Source organism: Podospora anserina, chromosome 1 (genome assembly GCF_000226545.1).
Source record: "Podospora anserina S mat+ genomic DNA chromosome 1, supercontig 4".
Lineage (NCBI taxonomy): Eukaryota > Fungi > Ascomycota > Sordariomycetes > Sordariales > Podosporaceae > Podospora > Podospora anserina.
In genome coordinates this window covers 1,735,030-1,755,581 of record NW_001914853.1, presented here as the reverse complement: position 1 = coordinate 1,755,581, position 20,552 = coordinate 1,735,030, and the positions used below count along the sequence as shown (strand labels likewise).

Below are 20,552 nucleotides of genomic sequence, written 5' to 3'. Positions count from 1 at the left end.
AGTGTCCTTCTTCTCCTTCTTCTCCTTCTTCTCAGACTTGTCCTTCCTCTCCTTCTTGTCCTTCTTTTCCTTCTTGGATTTCTTGTCGGAAGACTCAGACTTTGTCACCTCGCTCTTGCCGTTCTCGTCCACCTTGCTCTTCTTCATAACCTCCTGCTCTTGCGCCGCGACAGCGATGTCGTCCTCGTCGGAGCGGGAGCGCTTCTTGGAGCTTGACTTGCCCATTGTTGCTTTGTTGTTTTCCTCAAATCAGGCAATGTGAGAAAAGGAGAGCGCGATCCAGAAAAATATGGATTGCGACTGGAGGTGGAATCGGTGATGGGTGGTGGTTGACAAAGAAATTCAACCAGCAACGAAAAGAGAGAGAGAGAGTAAAAAAAATAAATAAAAAAAAGGTTGTCGCCAAGTCGTTGTGCTGCGGCAAGGGTCGAGAGCAATTCTGCGAAAAAAGCGAATTCTGCCAGCGTTGCGACCAAAGGCGGTGGGGAGAAATTTGGTGGAGCGAATTGGGGACATGCTTATCGATAACAACAGCAAAGATAGCCCGTGTGGAGTCCGGGATTTGAAAGCCGCAGGCGGGCGGGGGCGGGCGCAGAGAAACAAGAGGCGAACTGCGACCTGTTTGGCGGCCACCTCTTGGATGTGTCCACATTCGAGTTACACAGTATGATTGATACGGTGAGAGATTGCTGGACATGAGGGGAACCATCTCTTGGAAGCTGACTTTCTAGACCAGACACAGCTAATCTTCTTTGACTCTTCTCAGAACAGTCCTAGGCTAAAGAGACTGAACATTGACTTACACCCTCCAAATGTCTCCACACAGTCCAACACCTCACCGGCCTCAAAACCACCCACCCATCCAAAATAGCTGCATACTGCAAGGCAGATCTCGGGAGATCTCCCACGGAAAACCCCCATCCTGCAACCCATCTTTCATTTTCGTTGCATCACAAAGGCACATTAGCTCAAACCTTGACAACCTCTGCTTCTCCCCGCCCCGTCACACATGCACACATCAAGGGAAGGACAAACTCAGTGAGGTCAAATCTTGACAGATTGTTGTTCATATTTCATCTCCGAGTAGGTGTGTAAAACTAAAAAGGAATGTGGGTATTTTTGATGATCAAGAGAAAAAAAGACCAAACAATAGGAAAATTTAAAAGAAAAAAACGAAAAACACTGGAATCCGGAAAAAAACAACCCTCGTTTTGACAATGATGATGAAGAAAATCAAAAGGAGTGTCAGCCTTGTGTGTTTTTGTCCAGCTCAGTCAGGGTCCCCTAAAAACGCCCGCAATCCAAAAGCCTCCCGCCCCCCCTGTGGCAACTTTCCAATCTTCTCCTTCGAGCACCTTTATCTCATACACCACTAGTTTACACCTCCCCGGCGGGCTTGGCGGCGGTGTTGGTCTCCGCATCCTGGTAAGCAGGAGGGGCATCCTGCTCCTCCTCAGCCAAAAGCCCAGACTTCTCCTCGGCAACAACGGCCTCCTTGTGGGAAGCCTTGTGGAGAGAGTGACGTCTGGAGTGTCTACGGGAAGTGTGGGTAGGCTTGCGGAAGAAGCGCCACAAGCCAACAATAACGGTACCAACCGCCATACCGATCAAGCTAACGGCGACACCAGCGACGAGACCGATGAGGACCGGAAGCAAGATGTGCGAGGTGATGTTCTTGAACAGCTTGCCCCAGCTGTGCTCGCGCATGCCCATGCGACCAGGGCGAGGCTCGCTGTGGCCGTGGTGGCCGCCGTGATGGTGCTCGCCTCCGTGGTGGAAGGCAGGTCTCATGCCCATACCCTCCTTGTTACCACCATGGCAACCAGGAAGTCTCATCTTGCGGAGCTGCTCCATCTTCTCGTGCGCGGCAGCCATGAGCTGGCAGATCCGAGTGGTGCACTCGGCGGGCTTGTCCTCATCGGAAACCTCGACAATAGTCTGGGGGGCGGTCTTCTCGACGGTGGTCATGAGGAGTTTACCCTCCTGATCCTTCACAAGATTGACCCTGACCTTGGGAATGTTCTCGACAAACGTGTACCCGACTTCAATAACCTGCAGTTCAACCTCAATAAGCTCAAAATTGCCATCAGTATCCTTCTGAACCGGGGAGACATGAAGCCCAAAGCCAAGTCGCTGAGCCTGCGGTTTCGGTCGTCGATGGTGCTTGCCCCTGCGATGCCCATCTTCTTCTCCACCATGGGGATCATGTCTTTTTTCCACCTCTGCACCGTCATCCAACACCTGCGGCGCCATCAAATTGCTAGAGAATGGGTCGGCAAAGGGGTACAATTCAAAGTCGTTCACCAACAAACGATCGCCACCTTCAGGGCGGTGCTCGATGGCAAACAGAAGCTCGAGGTGGTTTGGTCGTCCAGTCTTGACCTGAATGTCTTGTCCAAATCGCCCCTTGATGTTGAGCGGGCATCCAGGGCATTCAAGATCGATGGGCTGGACCTCTGCGATTTTGGGCTCGGCGAACTCGACTTCCTGGGCGATCTTGAGGTCGGACTCGCTGATCTCGGGAGGGATGAGAAATGCGTTAGCAGCCGGGGCGGCCAAAAGGCCGGCAGCCGCTGCAAGTGAGAGTGACTTCATGAGCATGATTGCCGACGGAACAGTGTATTGTTGGTGTTGTTGGTTGTGTTTAGGGGCCGCGTGTCGATTGTAAGTCAAGCTAGTGAGGGTTATCGCTAATCGTCCAGCGGCGGGAAGTCGACAGGCACTTGTCGCGGTGGTTGTGTGGTGAGTTCTCAGGTTGGAGGAAGAAACAGCAAAAAGGGAAAGCGCGGATAAAAAACGATGGTGATTTGTCGGTTAGTTGGTTAGGTATCGATGGGAGGATGCGAGCCAGTCGACTTTGTGTGATGGTGAAATGTGTTGTGTTGTTGGAGGTGTGTTGCGTAGTGGCCACTGGCCTGCTGGCGACGACCCTGACTGTTAATAATGGACTGCTATCGTTAGAGACCCGGGCCTGCCGGAGCCAAACATTGTCTGGGTGGCGTCAGCCAAATGATGGCCCCTCCCAGGCCAAGAAGGGAAAGAGAGCGGAGGTGCTCGGCGCCAATAGACGTAATAATTAGGGGCCTCAGGCATGCTCGATTTTCTCCACACATTTCCTGTTTCGATCCTTTCGAACGTGCGTCTTGTTGATTGCTGCTCTGGAAGCTTGTCGATTGGTTTGAGCAGTTTCATCGTCTGCGTCACATGATAACCACACTTTCTTGATTTCTTTTCCCTGCCGAATTCATGCGATCCTCTCGCCACTTTTCTTTCCATCTCATCTGCTTCTGGGTATTCTTCCAAGCAAAATCCCCAATTCAGCAAACCCCGTCCAAGACCCCGAAACACCCCGCACCTAATGTGAACCACCGACCGACAGACCGACCGGACCTTGCGCAACCAGCCCCTCCCAGGGCCAGCCCGGTTACGCCATCAATACACCATAAATACCAATCCTTCCTGTACGCAGTAAATAACAACAGGCAGGACGGAAGCAGGTCCGTCTTAGCGGCCATGTATATCACCAACCTCTTGTACTCATAATCACTCTTCTGAATTCCTTCTCGTCCTCAGCTTCAGTCTCTTTGACAGCCTCATCCGCAAGCTCCAGAACCATCCTCCTCACCCCGCTCCAACGAAGAAAGAGGCAACACCCCAGAAACTATCTTCTCCGCAGGGGTCCATCTCCTCCCCACTCTCAACCTCATCGTCGGGGTCTGTTTGAATCGCGACTGCCCGTCAACAATCCCGATTTTCCGTGATACTGAGTTTCCTCAAGCAGAACCAATCCCAACTGTACACGACAGTATTCTGTAGAAAAGGCCACATACTGTAAATCCCCTCAATTCCCACGGTTAAACCATCTGTTATCCTTCTGCTCGCTTGCATCCTACATAATCTTGGCACATCGCTTCAACTCGGCTACATCATCTATATCCTAATCGGGACGGGGAGAGCTTCCTGATTGGGTGTCCTATCGTTGTCCCAGCTTGCCTTTCAATGGCAACTTGATAACAAAAGAGCAAAAGGGAGAGGTGGCAATGTAAACGACAATCAAGCGATTCTGTATAAATCAACATTAATTCAAGGCGTAAATATCCCCAACGGTCTGGTATCAAACATATCTGCAGATTTCTTCTCTTGCTCCCCAAAACTTCTCGCAACTCCAACTCCATATCTCCAAGACGCCCCCCGCCACCTAGATAAAGAACGGCAGGATTATGAAAAAAAGCTCGCTGTGAAAAGCCTTCTCTCCAAGGTTGGTTGGTATTGTACAACAGCTTTTCAGTCTTCTCGCCTCTCCCCAAACTCCCTGATACTCCTCTCGATCAAGTAACCACGCTCCTCACATAAAGGTCCTAGCCTTGATTCCCTGCCACCTCCCCCTTTGAACTTGAACACCCAAATAGTAAAAAAAGATCGCTCCCGGCATTATAGTATAGAAACCAAAATATTCCCCACCCCGCACCCTTATCCATCCTCATGCGTCCCCCCTACCACCCCTTTCCCAAGATCAACCCTCCAGTCCACCAAATCCACACTCCACCCCCCTCCAACAGTCACGTTCCTCGCCTCCTCCACGCTCACAACCGGGCTAGTCCTGCTAAACAAATTCTGCAACGCAACCTGCACCCCCTCCGCCCCCCTCAAGCTCTCCTCCTGCAGCACAAACAACACCACCACCCTCGCAAAATCCAGCACATCCTCCGTGACCTTGAACCCCGGCGTCGGCGTCGGCGTCGGCGTAGGCACCGTGGTCTGCCCTGAACTCAGCGGGATCGTCGTGGTAACCGTCCGGGTGACAGTTGGTGTGACTGTCAGTGTTGGTCTTATTGACGTTCCCGTCCCCGTTGATAACACCGTAGATCCCCCCTGCCGGACGGTGCCGGTGGGAGTCCCCAAGGGATTCTGAGCATCAATCGTGATGGTGGTGGACTGCCCTGCGAAAATTGTAATCGTAGTCCAAAACACCCCATCGACCACCACCGCGTTGACATTGACATCATTAACCTGCGCCAGAGCAGCCGCACTGCTTTGGCGGACGGCACTGCCGTCAAAGGTCACCAGGGCGTTGGTCGCTGTGCAGGACATGTTGGCCGAGTTAAGCTTGGCGATGACCTGCTCCCCATCTAACGGAATGGAAAAATTACTCTGGGCTTGCTGGATAAGTCGTGGGATGGCGTCCCCTACGGTAACATTGGACATGTTCTCCGGGCTGGAGAGAGTAAAGGTGGTGCAGCCTGGTGATGGAGCGGTGGTGCAGTCGAAGCCGGTGAAGCCGCCGGTGCAGATGCAGGAGCAAATTCCGTCGTTGACGACGTTGGTGCCCCCGTTGGCGCATTTCAACTGCTCTTGACATTGTTGTATCGAGGCTTGGGCGTCGTTGCCGTTGTTTTGCCTGCGGATGACGAAGAACTCGATCGGGATAATGATAGCGGCGGCCATGATGACCAGAATGACAATCATTACCACGATAAACCCCCAAAGAGGGAGCCCACAGCACCGGCGGTTCTGCTTCTTGTCCGGATTGTCAGGGTCGCTGTCAGGGCCGTTGGCTTCCCGAGATGTGTTGTTGGAGCGTGTGTTCATCGGCAATGGCCATGACTGAACATGGTCTCGTATGCTGTTGCGGATACTGCGACGGCTGCTGCTTGCTCCTGGTTGGGCGGGTGGTGGGAAGGCTGCGAGCATGTCCGAGAGCCCGGATTGATGCTTCTCATTGCGAACTTCATGGCGTGTTAGCTTCTGTTCTTTATATATCGAGCCAAGATGTGCCCTCACCTCCATATCCCTCCGAACCCGAATAGTCCAGGTCATCGAACCGACTCGCCGGCCTCTTGCCCTTTTCCAAACTCGCAGCTAGTTTCGTCGCCCGTCTGATCAATTCTGGCAAACTCGTCAAGCTCCCCCTCGCCTCGGCCTTTCGTACAGCATCCATATCCAACCGTGGCGGTCTTCGAATGGCCGACAGCCGGCTGTATTGTCTAGGTTCTAGAGTTTCTTGTGGAGATGGTGTTTTTTCTTCTCGCTGTGCCGGTGTGGTCGACGGATCATCCGCACTTGCCGAGGACAAGGCGTTGATCACAGAATCCCGAGTGACTGCCGCGCCGATAGGCAACCTCGCTGAAGCTGGAATCGTGCTGGAAGAACTCGAATAGTCCACGTAACCTGTACCCTCGTCAAACGGCCCGCCTTGCAGTGGCCTTGGCTCCGGCCTCCTGTTTTGATCTTCCTGTTGCGGGCCAGGAGCCACTACGGTTCCCACGAGAGTTGGCTTCGCTCGTTTTCCGACACTAGCGTTTCGTACCAACCGACTCTCCTCCTCATCACCAAAAGGACCGGCCTCCTCCAGGATAGTGTCGTCGTAAAAGGCTTCCGGGTACTGAGGACTGGGTCCGGGTGATGGTGTGTCCCAGCCATCAGGTATCGCAGCGCTCGAGGCAAAAGATGTATGTGATCGAGAGCGAGGGCTCTCTTCGGGAATAGGTGAAACATATGATACATTGGAGTAGAAAGACGAAACACCACGTCGCGCAGAGGGCGGCGGTCCGAGGTTGACGCTTCGTCTCGGTGGTCCTGGTGGAATCTGGGCTGGGATGGGGAAGTCAGGTATTGACACTATTGAAGATTGTGTTGATGCTCGGGACACCGAGGACGGCGTTTCTGGCACGGGTAGCAACTCCTGGCCCGAGGGTTCTCTTCCGGGTCGCGGGCGATACTGGAATACCGGCGTGGGATCCTGCACCTTGGAGCCGTCCAATATCGAGGGCACTCGGCTCGGACGCGGAGGTCGTTGCGGCGGCTGCGACTTGCCCGGCGGTGGTCGATACGGTTCACCGCTGGCACTCGAGGGAGCTATAATAGGACCGCCTGCCAGGGGCCATTGTGGAACCTGTGTCGGGCGGGAGATCGCCACGCCGATATTCCCATCCTTCGTCTGTAGTCCTGGTGGTGCTTGTGGTCTCGATGGTCTTGAGATTTGCGGTTCCTCATCAGCTGCCCCTCGCCTTGACCTTGGTGGCGACCTTTCCTGCCTCGGTAACCCAGCAGCGGCACGCTCCCTCGCCCTTGCAATTGACCCAGCTGGTGGTGATCGGTCCATACCTCTCCCATCTTTCGTACTCATTTAGCTCAGAGCCCTCTTGCACCTCGGCTCATCCAGTCCGGCTGTTCGTTCCCTTCGAGTCCTCCTTTCCCTGGCTTTTTCGAATCCTTCCGGTCCTTCTTTCGACTCCACGAGCATAGGCTGTTGCTGATTTGGTTTCGACAAGAAACGGTTTGCCAATGTTTGCTGGAGGGCGGGTGGCACGAGTTGCCGCTGATGGTAAATAGTAAACCGTGTCTGTCTCAACCTTCGGACCTCATAAACACCTGGTATCGCAAACGTCGGGTGCCCCAGTCCCAAATCCCAGAGTCGTGGAACCGGACGCGTGTGTAGCCGCGACAAACGAGCGTAATCTATGCCAGCGTAGGAGAATGGAAAAAAAAGATTGGACCGAACCCAGCGTGCGCCGTCACACGAACCAGGCCCAAACAAACAGGAAAACGAGAGAATTAATCTTCAACAAACCAGTGGCCTTCGATCTCGCGAAGCCAACTAAAACGACGTGACAGTCTATACGCCAGGTAATCAGAGGTTAGCCGTGGTGGCCTGGCGGGCAGAACGGGACAGACAGAAGGAAAGAAAGAAAACGAGGGTATTCGGGGGCGGGTAGTGTAACAACAGATCGATAGTATTCAACCCATTTGCCAGATTTGCCTGTTCAGGTTGGCCCGAGCAAAGGTGTGCGTGTGTGTGAGGTTACTACCTACCGCGAAGCCAAGCCAAGCCAAGCCAAGCCAAGCCAGCGACGAACCCCTGGGGGGAACTGTGACGGGATGAGGTATCACGTACCTTTGTGTGTTTCGACCCTGTCACCTCACACTGCGCGGTATTGGGGCGACCCGGTTGTATACCGTACGTTGTGTCTATCCTTCCCACCCGGCGAATCAGGTGCAATGTCGTACAAGTCGCACGTTGTGCTGTAGTGCGAGGAACCGATGAAAAGACAAGCAACGGCGAGGACGACAACAACTTGGAGGGTTCCTTTTTTCCTTCTCAGGGGATTCGGGAGACTGCACCAAAGAGGCGTGGGACGTCGGTACTGGGCAGACTCGGTAATGGGAGGGGATCAGGATGAAATTGTGCACGTACGACCGAGACGGGGGTTGCCGTTTCAGATCTGCGGGAGAGCAAGAGAGCTCTTCGCGGCGGCACCCAGCTCCAGCAAGCAGAAGTGGTGTCTGAGAGATGAAGATCAAGAGAAAATCAAGCGTTGGCTGCAGTCCCTCGCAGAACCAGGCGATGACTAACGTAGTGCAGAGACGGTGTCGTGCAAGGCGTGCAGCGAGCAGCAGCAGTGATGGCCAGCTAGTGATCAGTGAATCCGGTGATCTGAGAGATCCGCTGGAGCTCTTCTGGATATCCTGCCGAGAAGTTTGCCAGTCCAGAGCAGTGGTTCCAGATCACCGGCGGGAACCAACAGGAGCGTGAATGTGGCAAGCGGCGACAAGAGTGCGAATAGCTGCGAAAGGAGGGTTCGAAGGAGCGGCAATGCCGTCGGAGCCACGCGGGCGGCGAACGAGTGACGGGATATGCAAAAGAATGACAAGAGTTTGGATGAACACGACAGCAGGAGCAACAACAACAACGACGATGACAGAAACGAAACTCGAGAAGGAAAACACGAAAACACGCTCCCCAGTGGGCTGTGATCGGGATCAAGGGGCATCATGGCTCCGAGGGGACGGACACGGGGGCAGGAGCACGCAAGACACAGGGGGGCAGGCACACGCGGATGGGTCTGGGCTTTGACGTTGCCCGCAGCCCTGCAGGCTTCGGGGTGGCATTGTCCGTGACCAGGGTTACATAGAAGTCTGTTTTACCTGGACAATACGAAGCTGCCATATACGACGGTGACGACGGAAATAGGACGATGGAAGAGACTTTGGCTACGGTAGACCATCCAGTGGGAAAGAATGCTGATGGAAGAGAAGGTTGAGAATACCACCAGCCTATAGAATGCTCAAGAAAGCAAGTGTCCCATCCTCTGCGGCGCAAACGCTTATGCATGACATTTGCACTGCAGATCAGTGCCGTAGAGGCGCGCCCAATATCGAGCAAGAGAAGGCGGTTTCGACAAGAGCTCAAGTGCGGCACCAGGATGGATATTGCTAACAGTTCAAGAAGCATCAATATCTCTCCACTTTCATGGTCTTTCTGATCACGGTGAGAATTGCAGGGGTGCTTCTCTCCACTCCAGAGTAGATAAGGAGGTGGAGTCAGGCTAAATCTTAAACACTAGCGCCATCACCCACATGACGTTCTGGTCCAAGCGGTCGATCAAGTCGCTGTGGCCGTGGCCATAAACCCCCCCAACTTTATTATGAACAATGAGCAAAGGCAGATGCCGTTGCCCACCTTGGTGTCAACCCGACGGATGACGGGCTCTGCCGTGGCCTGATTTCGGCCGCAAAGACTCCCACGATTCTCAACGGGCCGGATCCGAGACCGCCGGCGTGGCGCTGTCGCAAACTCAATGCTTGACTCTATAACTGGGTTTCGCAAACCCGACAGCATCGGCACCAACAAGTCGCCCAAACAGGCTTTGAGGTTTTCTTTGCGCAAGCAGAACTATATCTATCCGTACCTACAGTCACATCCAACATCAGACGACGGAGAATTCGGACCAACACACGGCCTCCGATTTGCTGATCGGATTCTGCCCGGGCTTTTCGTCGCACATTTTCTCAAAGTCTGTTGGATCCATTGCTGATTGGTGGCAGTATTCAAGGTCTTGCAAAGACAAAGAGCAAATCGCATCTCGAGCTTACACTTGCTTTGTGCCATGTTGCCGCCCTTTCCTGTGCTTCGAGAGCGATCAACCACAACCCACACCCGTACCATTGGTATTCCTCTTTTTCGTACCATGACGACTGCCCGTCCTGTCAAACATCTCGAGGTGTTTCCGTTCCTTGTGACGAACCAACCAGTCAGGTTTCCTCGCACAACATCCGCCTCTCATCCGCGTTTCAAGTGACGTCGCGACGCATGGCCCAAGACAGAGGTTCATGCCGTCACACAGTCTGACTGATAGTCCCCCTTTTCCATTTTGCGAGACTTCAAAGAAACCACAATTGGGCAACCGTGCCCTCTGAAACATGTTGCGCTGTTGCGGGAGAGTGCATTGAGGTCATATCAACTGCAGAGTTGCTCACATTCAGGTTTGCAGTTGATGGGAAATATGTTGGAACCCATCCAACAGCAGATACTCTTGAGACCACCAACCGTCTGTCAACCAGCAGCCCAATCGCTCGCAAGAAAATAGCCGCGCTTCTACAATGACTTACCTATCTCACACTCACAGCACCCTCTTCCCTCCGCCGTTTATCTCTTCTTTGCGCCTCTTTACACTAGGTATGTGTTCTCTGCAGTTTTTTCCCATGTACCTCTTCTCCGCCCATCCTCAAGAAAGCCACTTCCAATCAACCCTCCATAATAGCCGCTCAAACGTCCCAACATCTCAATATTTCATCCTCAGTCCACCACCCCCACGGCTCCTTCCCATGAGCTGAATACATAGCTGTGCCACCTCACTACCGCCCCCGACAAGCGAGCACGGGGTGCGCGCCGTACCGCGCCGCTTACTTCTACACGCAGTAAGCGCGGGAGTTGGCAGATACCTAGCTAGGGTACTGACCTGCAAAAGAATTGGATGCGCAGTGTCTGATCAGATGCGTCTGACCTGTCAAATTTTACGAGATGGCCTGCACCACCCCTATGCTGGCTACAGTTCTCAGACGGAAAGTTCCGCGGCTGAGAAAAGAGCTCTGGTGATGTTCTGCAATGTGATATATGTAGGTGTAGGTGATTGTGATATTTGGGAGTCCGATGCGTTGGCCGACATCGGCTGGTTGTCGATCAAGTTATGGGCTGGTGGTGTTATGGCTAGGAATGGAGTTGTTGGCCAACCAAGATGGTTTAGTAAAAGGTGGTTGTTTGGCTATCCAGGGGAAAGAAGTAGACACCAACAACGAGAAAGAAAATCCCATTGCTCCTATGCTTGCGCTAAATCCGAGTATATATCCCCCATTTGTCTTTTGCGTTTGTGAAATGTGCTTGCGTTCCCCCCATCATGAATCAAGTTCCATGCCAAACCACTCCACACTCACTCCCCCAGCATATAAAACTGTGCAAAAGATTCCAGAAAACTCAAACGACTCGCGCCTCCCCATCTGGCCCCAAGAGTATCGCTCCCCATTCCCGTTCATGATAAACACACAAGTACAATTAAGATAAATATCCCGCCCGCCCAACTACCTCGCCAACCCCAATCATAGCATAGCTTCATTCCACATGTTTCAAAACCCTCGTAGTCCCTTCCCCCAATCCATGACCCCCACCTCTCAAAGAATTACACACTTCTCCTTCCTCCTCCTCCTCCTCCTCCTCTTCTTCGCCGCCTCATCACTCATCTTCTGCCCCAAGTCATCCCTCGCCCGCTCCTCCAGCATGTCTTCCCTCCTGCACAGCTGCCGACAAAGATCGATAAACACCTCGTCCACATTCGCTACATCTTCTCATCAGCCACCAACCCACATCACACACAACCAATAACAAGAAAACTTACTCCTCGTCCTGGCACTGCTCTCATAATACGGCGCGTTCCAACTCCTCGAAACCCCAAACGCCCTCGCCCTGTCCACCGCCCTCTGATCTTCCAAATCGGCCTTGTTGCCCACCATCACAATCGGGACCGTGTCGTCGTCTTTGATGCGGAGAATCTCTTCTCTCAAGGTCGCGAGCTCATCAAACGAGCTGCGGGAGGCGATGCTAAAGACTAGAAGAAACCCTTGCCCCGATTTGAGAAACAGGTCGCGCATAGCGACGAATTGGTCTGTTCCTGCAGTGTCGAGGCTGGGGAGGAGGGGAAGAAGATGTGGTTAGTATAGTGTAACAAGACGCGTCTAGACGGGTGAAGAGCCAGCGTTGTGTGGGTGTGCTTACATCTCGAGTACTACTTGCCGTCCCTTGAAACCATGCGTCAGTAAAATGCATTGGGAGAGGAATGGCAAGAGACTCACATCAACAGTCACCTGCGTCCTGTATGAATCCTCGATTGTCGGATCATAGCTCTCAATCCATTCATTGTGGACAAATTGGGCTGTTCTCGTCAGTCAATCCTCACTCCAGGGTAAATAGGTGAAAGGGGGCATATTCAGGGTTATGTGTGACCACCAAAAGAACCCAGGGTTATACAAGCAAAAACGGGGCATACACACCAGTCAAGCAACTCTTCCCGACACCACCTGCACCTAAAACTACCACATGGTATTCCCGACTAAACAATCAGGGTGGACACCACCCGACGTGTTAGCAAATGTGTTGTTCCCCAACCTTCCCAAATAAAATTAAAAAAAAAAACCAAAAAAAAACCAAGAAACAACGCCAAAATCCCGAGAGCGTGTTTTGTCGGGATTTGGGCAGCTGATGAAAAACAAAGGGGGAAAGAGCGGGTAGATTTCTCTGATTCAGGAGGCGTTCTCGACATATATGAGAAGACGTATGAAAATTCATCTCATTGATCTGGTAGATGGAGTATACCAAACAAATGGTGGATGGCATAAAAAGTAAAATCACGTAAACTGGAATGTATGACTTACACGGGCTGATAGGTAAACCTCGACGGCATTGTGTATGTTGTGAAAGATTCGACACTGAGTGATATCCCCCAGCAGTCGTGGTTGATGTGTTGAGAGGAAAGAAAGGAAACAGACCCTGGCTAGGTGAGTAGGGATCTCGCGCGTTTCCTTTGCAGCGCTGCCTTATTTGTTTCGAAATGCCAGGTTGAGATATGATGTAGTAAGTCAAACCTGAAGCTCGCAGCTCCGACTCCTCACGGGACGCCAAACAGGCGGAATTGACACAGACTGGAGCCCCAGGTGCGGCTGCATGCAGCGAGAATCGACCGGACCCGCGGGCTGGTCTGAAAAAAGATGGCAAAAGAAACGAACGAGAAGGAAGGGAGATGAAGGGAAGTGATGCGATTTCTCTCTCCCTGCGGTCACCGGGTATTTTGCTGTCAGTTTTTTTCTCCTTTGCAAGACCCCTAGGGAAAAAAAAAGACTCGAGGACGAGCACGCGGCTTGTAATCGGGGGTGCTTTGGTGCCGGGTCCTTCTTGAGGGAGGGGGGGGGGGGGGGGGGCTTCTTTTCTGGGGGTGCTTGGCCGAAAATTTTGGGGGCTGCGAGGCCGGGGGTTTAGGGGCACAAACCGCGCGGACTGCGGGAAAAACTTCCAGTCGGACCTTTAGCGGGCCGTAAAATGGACCCCTTCTTTTCAACCGATGGCCGACCACCTCACCTTATAGCAACGCACCCAAAGCACCAAAGCACTCCGTGCAGATCCAGGCCCGAGCGTTGGGAATATGTTCTCCGCCTATAGCAGGGGGGTGACCAACCTGACCAGCCAACGGAACGTCAGTAATTGAGTGGTCCCTAGGGCGATTTTTTTTTTTTGGATCCGCTGGCTCGGGGGGTATAAATCGGGGGGATAAAGGCCCACCTTTATTTTTTGGTTTCACCGGTTTTCTCCGGTTTTCTGCAGGGACGACTCCCTGTTTTCAGGGATTCTTGTACCTCGCTAACCCCGGGTTCTCTGACGCTGATGCTGACGCAAGGGTGGGCGGCGGGCACCAACAAACTCTCACTTCTTGGAGCGAATCCGGAGTTGCTGTGTCGATGACGCCACGCAAGAGACGGGACCGGGAGGGCACCTCGGTTGGTATAAACGTTACAGCGAGCACGAAGGAGAACGACTGGGAAGTAGCAACCGGTGTGTGGAGGTTAGACAAGAGAGGGTGCCGATGTGGCAGGATATTGGGACAGGTACAAAAAAGCTACCCCGAGCTTTTATTTTAGACTGATGGATATTGGATGGATCTACTAGCGGACCACCAGGACGGTTCCGAGGGCGGGTAAGTGTACTCCATACGCAGTGTTAAGATAGGACGGTGGCCATCTGAATAAAAAAGTCGGGATGACATATATGGAACATGCTGGATGCCGGGACACGGCAGAAATCAACAGAACAAGACGGGACCGCAGCAGATCAGTCAGGCAGGCCGCGGCTCGGTCCTGACAGTGTCTCGGAGATCTTTGGATCGCCTTTGTTATTTTATTTTTTTGTCAGAATTTTTCATAACACTTGCATGCCCCAGCGTCGGAATGGGCTCTGGTGAATGGATGATAGATGCGGGCGAGGCTAGCGAACGGGGACCAACTGGCACCAAAAAGGGACCATCAGAGAGCTGCATGATGCTGCTTCCCCGGCCAAAGAGGGGGGGCTCTGTGAGCAAAAAGGCAAGGGGTCCCACCAATTCCATCACCGACCTGAATTTAAACCCCCACCGCCCACCAGCATCCCACCAACAACACCTCGCCGTCTTCCTGCAACGCAACGCCAGCTGCTTTGTCGGCGATGCGCCGTGACAGCCAGCGAACAGAGCCAGGGCTTGTTGCATGCAGGAACAGACATGGACTTTGCAGGTACGCAGGTGGTCTGAGGTCTTTCATGGATCTTCCACCTTGTTTCTCGATGCTGATCTCGCCGCCCAAGGGCCCAAAGATGGCTGCGGCCGGCCCCGCACGCACAAACACCAGATCATATTGTTTCTGTCTGATCTGACTCTTGATTCTGGTCTCCTGGTACCATGTCGATCCGGACCAGCTCCAACGGCCAGGCCAGCAGCTTGAAACGACTTTCTTTTCCCCCTCGAAACAGCAGGTCTGACCTGGTCTCGGAGCTGGGTTCTCCCTTACACTCGCTAGCCCCTTGGCTGCGCGCCCTAGGTGCACATTCTATCACCTATGCGTCTTGCGCAGGACCCCCTCGCTAGAGACCGCCCTTGGTTGGCAGCAGCTGTCCTGCGGTGTTCTCAGCACAACGTTTGGACCTCACGGAAAAAGGAACAAACTCGATGTTGAAAAACCAATGGCCACTGCAGGTTACGCGGCAGCTCGTATCTTTGTCGTGTTTGTTTCCTCGCCTTCCACGAACCAACGACTGGCATTTTTTTCCGACTGGCCAACATCTCCAAGTGACCAAGATGTCATCCGCTGACCATGCCAGTCAATAGCTCAAGGCCCGAGCTTTTGGGATACACCACTTGGCGGGGCCTAGGGTTAGCAACCTCATTGCTTTTTCCCTTGTGTCTTCCCATGTACAGGTGGCTTACGACAGGTTGCCGCTTGGGCCGGGATGGCCAGAGCTTTCAGAGGCAGATCCTGACTATCCGAGCGTTCTGGCACCGGTGTTTTCAAGTCGGCAGTTGCTTCTCTTCTTGGGAATCTTCTCCTCGTCACTCGATAGGGATGCAGAGCTCGCACTGGTCCGGTGATGGGGAATGTTTATATCTGCGCCACTCTACCCACTGTCTGAGCTTGCGGGAAACAAAGCCAACCAGGTGAGGTGACGACGTACAGGATATGCTGAAGCCTCGGGCTCAATGGAAAACAATCGGGATTGTAGCACCGCCACTCGGAGCTATGACAAACTGGATGAATGCAAGAGTGCTTTTTGGGACGATGGCGTCTTCTCACTGCCCACTAGATCCAGGCCGTCGGGTTTTGGACAAGTGCCACCGTCAACTTGGCAAATCCCTATCCTTCCTGTCGTAACCACATCCTCTTGATCTTCGGAGGCAACTAAACATCGATGAGTGGTAATGAACAGAGGATCGAGATCCCGAAGGGTATCACGAACAGACAGACATATGCTCCGATACATGTGAGAAAGTTTACAAAATGAGGAACTCTGCCAGCAATGTCAATCTGGGGCCTACCTGGTTTTGTGTCAAAAGGTAGAAGGAAGGGCTCAAAGTCGCCCGAGAAAATCTTTCCGCCCCAAGAGTCTGAACTCAGAAGCAGGAGCAACATGGACCCTCACCACCCGCTGGGCAACACCTGAGAACGCTTGCCGTGTTATTTTAGAACACGCTGGCTATCATTCTGAGGCAGTTTGATGCATGATTCGAAGAGCGAATAACTCTGAAAGGTAGTGGATGACGTGGAAAACAAGACCAAGGAGATGATAAGAGGAGCTTCATGACTGAACTCGAGGTTGTTTTGGGAGCTGAAGCCTATTGGACGGCGTGAGACAATTCGCACTGTGAGTTTCGGGGGCCTGGCCGTTCTGATTTGGCACCCAGTTGCCGGCAGACACTGAGAAATACAGTGCCAGAACCATACATCTCCTGCGCACACTGTCCACTATTCCCAAAAAAATTCCATCCGCCCTCGACTCTGCCAAGCTTGATTCTTTGAAGGTCACTCGAAACATTTTCATTCACCGCAACAGAAACAGATCGCTTCATCATCTGGGCGACGTTTATTTACCTAATTTGAAACCTCCTGTTTTTGTCGACTAGACTCAAAACATAGGGTCAATCTATCGATTGCATAGCAATAACGCACTTCTCGGGTCTCATTCTCAAGCTCGAGTTCTCTTATAAGCGGGTTCATCAACACCGACACCGAAAACTTCTAAATGGCGCCCGAGGTACAGAGCAAGAAGAGGAAGATCGACGACGAGGGTGTACTCGTCAAGAAGGCAAAGAAGAAACAGAAGAAGCAGCGTGAGGATGAGGCCGACCTGGATGTCGAGGCTGGTCTGAACAAGGCGTTTGCTCGGATGGACGGCCAGCTCCTGGCTGATCACGTTGCTCAAAAGACGTCTCGTTTTGGCACAGAGCTCAGTCCCATTGAGCTCTCAGATCTTTACATTTCGGGTGAGTGGCACTTCGACTTACGGGGCTTGCAGGACAAGGCTAACTCCATGATGTAGCCAACGCCATCAAAGACACCACTTCGTATGAGAAGCCGAGAAATCTCGAAAACCTACCAGATTTCCTGGAGAAGTTTTCAGCTGAGCCCGAGAAGCTCAACAATGCATCCAAGACGTGTGGTGCGCCGCATACACTAGTTGTCTCGGCTGCCGGTCTCCGAGCCGCTGATACTGTCAGGTATGTACGAGTTTAGTTGTTGTCTCGAGATAGCTACTAAATTGACCAAATCACAGAGCACTCAGGACGTTTCAAAAGAAGGGCAACACAGTCGCCAAGCTGGTAAGAAGCCATATCTACTCTCAGTCAATGACGTTGGCTGATTATCACCAGTTTGCCAAGCATTTCAAGGTAGAAGAACAGGTCGCCTTTCTCCAAAAGAACCGCAGTGGCATGGCGGTTGGCACGCCTCAGCGCCTGGTTGATCTCATCGAGAATGGTAGGTATTCTTCCAGCAACTCTTACATTCTTATGCTGACTGTGCAAAAGGGGCGCTCGCTACTTCGCATCTCAAAAGGATAATTGTTGATGCTTCACATATTGACCAGAAGAAGCGGGGGATTGTGGACATGAGGGAGACTTTGATGCCGCTTGTGAGGCTTCTATCGAGGAAGGAGCTCAAGGACAAGTATACGGATCCCAACCACCCGATCGATCTCATCTTTTACTAAGCTCGGAGGAGTTTGAGTTTATTACTTTGTCTGTTGGTAGATATCCAAGCGCTGGCCAAGTTCACAGTTTCCGCACTAATTCCCACCATCCATGACTGCGGTTCTTATTCTTGTGACTTGTACGTCTGATAGCTGTTGCACGATGTCCTTCGGCAATCCAGACTGGAAAGAACCTCCTGCCCCGCCACCGGGACCACCATTGGATTGTCATTCTGGGAAACAGACCATGTTGTTGTTGTGCCTGCCTCGATCGGCTACTGGCACAACATCGCAGGCTCTGGCATGTCATGCTCCTGCCGTCCATATTCTTGGTGCCGGTGCCAGTGCCCAGGATTTCCAGTATTTCAGCTTTGGGTCCTGTCTCCCTCTTCTCTCTTCCCATCACATTTCCATCATCAACAATCGCTCTGTGTTTTTGAACGTCGTTCTTTTCTTGGATTAGGTACCCAAATTCTGTCTCGTCGGTCGTTTGACACCTCCTTTTGGAGATCATATCTTTGCTTGCAGCTCTTCGAATCACCGACAAGTTTCTCGCCTTCAATATGAAATCCACGGTGCTCTGGAGCATTACGCTATTCTCATCTATCTCATCGGCCCGACAAAACAAAGAATCGCTGCCTCCCTGTGCCCAGATTTGTCTACAACCACTCCTTCAAAGCACGAACTGTGCCGACATCCGCTGTATCTGCCAGCGAAAGCAGGATCTACAGGTAACCTTTACTGAGATGCCCAGGCTCACTTCACCTCACCCACTGACAATGTCTGACGCAGAATCTTTTTCACTGCGTCTTCATTAACTGCAACGCTGTGGAATATTCACCCGCTCTGAAAACCGTCACGGGGAATTGCATCACATCCTCGGCTGTCAATACGGTTCAAGACATTGTAGCTAGCGACGAAACAGACACCAACGACATCATCAATCACCATTCGCCAATGCAACTCGAAGCCGCTCGGCACATGGGCCATGTTGGTGACGTTGGGTCTGGAGGACAAGGCAGTTTGGTTCCTGAAACAAGGATACTTTCGCCAAATACATTCTCAGAGAATCCAGACGGTCACCACCCCCTCATCGGCCTCAACATCAACCTTCACTACGATGATGGCAACACCGATGGCAGTGCTTCTCCCCCTCGGGTCGTTACCATGACACAGACTGTCACTGTTCCCCAAGCAGGTGCCGGCTCGGGCTCAGGTACTGGTTCCTATGCGTACGGTGGTTATCAAGGTGCGAATGCCGGCGGCAGCGGTGCTGGGTCATATGACTTTGGTGCCGGAAGTGGTAGCGGCGTGGGCGGATCACCACCATGTCCAGCAGGCAATGGCAACGGTAACGGGAACGGCAATGGGGCATGTCAACCTTCTCAGCCTGCTTTGCAAGGCCCGCTGGTCGAGACAGTCTTCATCTTGGGCACCCCAAGTCCAATGGCCATTGCTCCAACAAGCTGTTCAGCCGGAGCCGGAAATGGGAACGGAGACGACGGTTCACAATATGCAGCCCAAGCCGCACCTGCACCTCCTCCTCCCCCTCCACCACCACCAGTCTATGTGACAATCACTCAAACAGTCGCTGCACCACCTCCTCCACCCTCCCCAGCTCCTGTTCCATTGGCGGCTGTTTCGTTTGATCCTCCAGCGTACGCTCCTCCAAACACGGTTGCATACTATGGAGCCAAGGGCGCAGGTTTGCAGCAACAAGTCGCAGACGAGGCTACAACGTCTTTCTACACAGCAATCACTGCTGCTCCCCATTTCCAACAATCAGGGGCAGCGGGCGCATATGGCGACCCACCAGACAGTGCAAGCGCAGCCACAGCCAACGGCAGCAATTCTCCAGCAGACAGTGATGGTGCAGTTGCGCCGATTCCCGCGATCCCACCGTCGATCTGGGGTGCTGGTCCAGCCCAAGTTACGGCAGCAAAAGCGGCGCAGGATGGCCCGTCTCTTGTGATTCTGTCAGCGGCCCTTGGGTTTATCCTACTGCAGGCTCTTTTCCTCACATTCTAGTCTCCTCTGGTTCCCTGTACACCACCATCACGATGTTAGGTTTAAGGTATTCGCATTATCACAGTTGGAGGTGTATGTTGCTGGTTATTTAGGTCATTATTGCAGTTAGGAGCAGCAGGCATTTTGACCCTTGCTTGTACTGGTATGATAATGTAACACAAGACAATGAACTTGTCAGTGAATTTCATCTTGATGGTGGTGGGAAAAGGGAAGAGAGAGAAAGGGGCGTAGATTAGATGGGAATGGATTGATGTTCTTGTCATTTGTTTTCTCCTGACTGTGATGACTGAGACTGTTCACCTGCCGATAGCAGTAAATGAGTCTTTGAAGGGCAGTTCTTGATAGATGAGATATCCTCTGGGTAAGAAACTTCTCTCTGCCGCAGTGTTGTTTTGTATGTGAATAGGCGGGAACGTGGGCGTGGAAAAATATCGGGTTTTTGCTCAAGAGTGAAGATGGGAGCTTTTCTTGGGCAGTTTGCTGGTGACTTGACAGAAGTTCAGGAAAGAGATCTGCTGACAGTACCTACATCCTTCGACATACATTCTAGTAATCTTGATGTTGGTTGACGTTCTTGAAAACATTGGGGTCGAAGTCGCAAGTGATCAGTTGACTGTTCAAGACCTGCTGCGGCTGCGCTGTTTACTTGAGGGTGTTAGCTGTGTGAGGCGTCGATGTTTACCACACCCTCCACTACGTGGAGGGTGGAGAAATCATAGGATAATGAAAAGTTCTGTCACGCCCAGACTCTCACACTGGTACGTTAGGGTAAGGGTCTGTTGGTGCAGGCGGATCAGGGCCAGATCAGGATGATCATCTCAGGGTCCCGAGGGCTATATATACCGAGGGACTAGATGGGTAGCAGATAGTTCCGCAGTATGCAATGCAAGTCACATTCGTTGGTATCAAGACTATTGTGATTGAGAACAAGCCATTGTTGTGCACTGTTTAGCCGCACCGAACTAGATTGGTCAAAAGCGCCTTTCACTAGTAT

General features: G+C 52.5%; 5 protein-coding genes across 5 annotated transcripts; 2 read left to right on the top strand and 3 right to left on the bottom strand.

The window, feature by feature from the left end:
• Positions 1-1,377: 1,377 nt before the first annotated feature.
• PODANS_1_19050 (uncharacterized protein) lies at positions 1,378-2,601 on the bottom strand (the record flags this gene model as incomplete). The annotated part of the gene is made up of 1 exon (XM_001907333.1): positions 1,378-2,601. The coding sequence occupies one exon, from the start codon at positions 2,599-2,601 to the stop codon at positions 1,378-1,380; it is 1,224 nt and encodes a 407-aa protein (XP_001907368.1).
• Positions 2,602-4,470: 1,869 nt separating this feature from the next.
• Positions 4,471-7,102, bottom strand: PODANS_1_19040 (uncharacterized protein; the record flags this gene model as incomplete). The annotated part of the gene is made up of 2 exons (XM_001907332.1): positions 4,471-5,726; positions 5,782-7,102. 2 exons carry the CDS (start codon positions 7,100-7,102, stop codon positions 4,471-4,473), a joined length of 2,577 nt encoding a protein of 858 aa, XP_001907367.1.
• A 4,343-nt stretch (positions 7,103-11,445) lies between these two features.
• On the bottom strand, positions 11,446-12,731 carry PODANS_1_19030 (uncharacterized protein; the record flags this gene model as incomplete). The annotated part of the gene is made up of 6 exons (XM_001907331.1): positions 11,446-11,609; positions 11,670-11,956; positions 12,047-12,069; positions 12,124-12,203; positions 12,322-12,380; positions 12,703-12,731. The coding sequence occupies 6 exons, from the start codon at positions 12,729-12,731 to the stop codon at positions 11,446-11,448; spliced, it is 642 nt and encodes a 213-aa protein (XP_001907366.1).
• A 3,854-nt stretch (positions 12,732-16,585) lies between these two features.
• PODANS_1_19020 (uncharacterized protein) lies at positions 16,586-17,551 on the top strand (the record flags this gene model as incomplete). Its single annotated transcript, XM_001907330.1, has 6 exons — positions 16,586-16,633; positions 16,673-16,826; positions 16,883-17,060; positions 17,117-17,162; positions 17,214-17,319; positions 17,370-17,551. The coding sequence occupies 6 exons, from the start codon at positions 16,586-16,588 to the stop codon at positions 17,549-17,551; spliced, it is 714 nt and encodes a 237-aa protein (XP_001907365.1).
• A 936-nt stretch (positions 17,552-18,487) lies between these two features.
• PODANS_1_19010 (uncharacterized protein) lies at positions 18,488-19,558 on the top strand (the record flags this gene model as incomplete). Its single annotated transcript, XM_001907329.1, has 1 exon — positions 18,488-19,558. The coding sequence occupies one exon, from the start codon at positions 18,488-18,490 to the stop codon at positions 19,556-19,558; it is 1,071 nt and encodes a 356-aa protein (XP_001907364.1).
• Between the last annotated feature and the right edge of the window lie 994 nt (positions 19,559-20,552).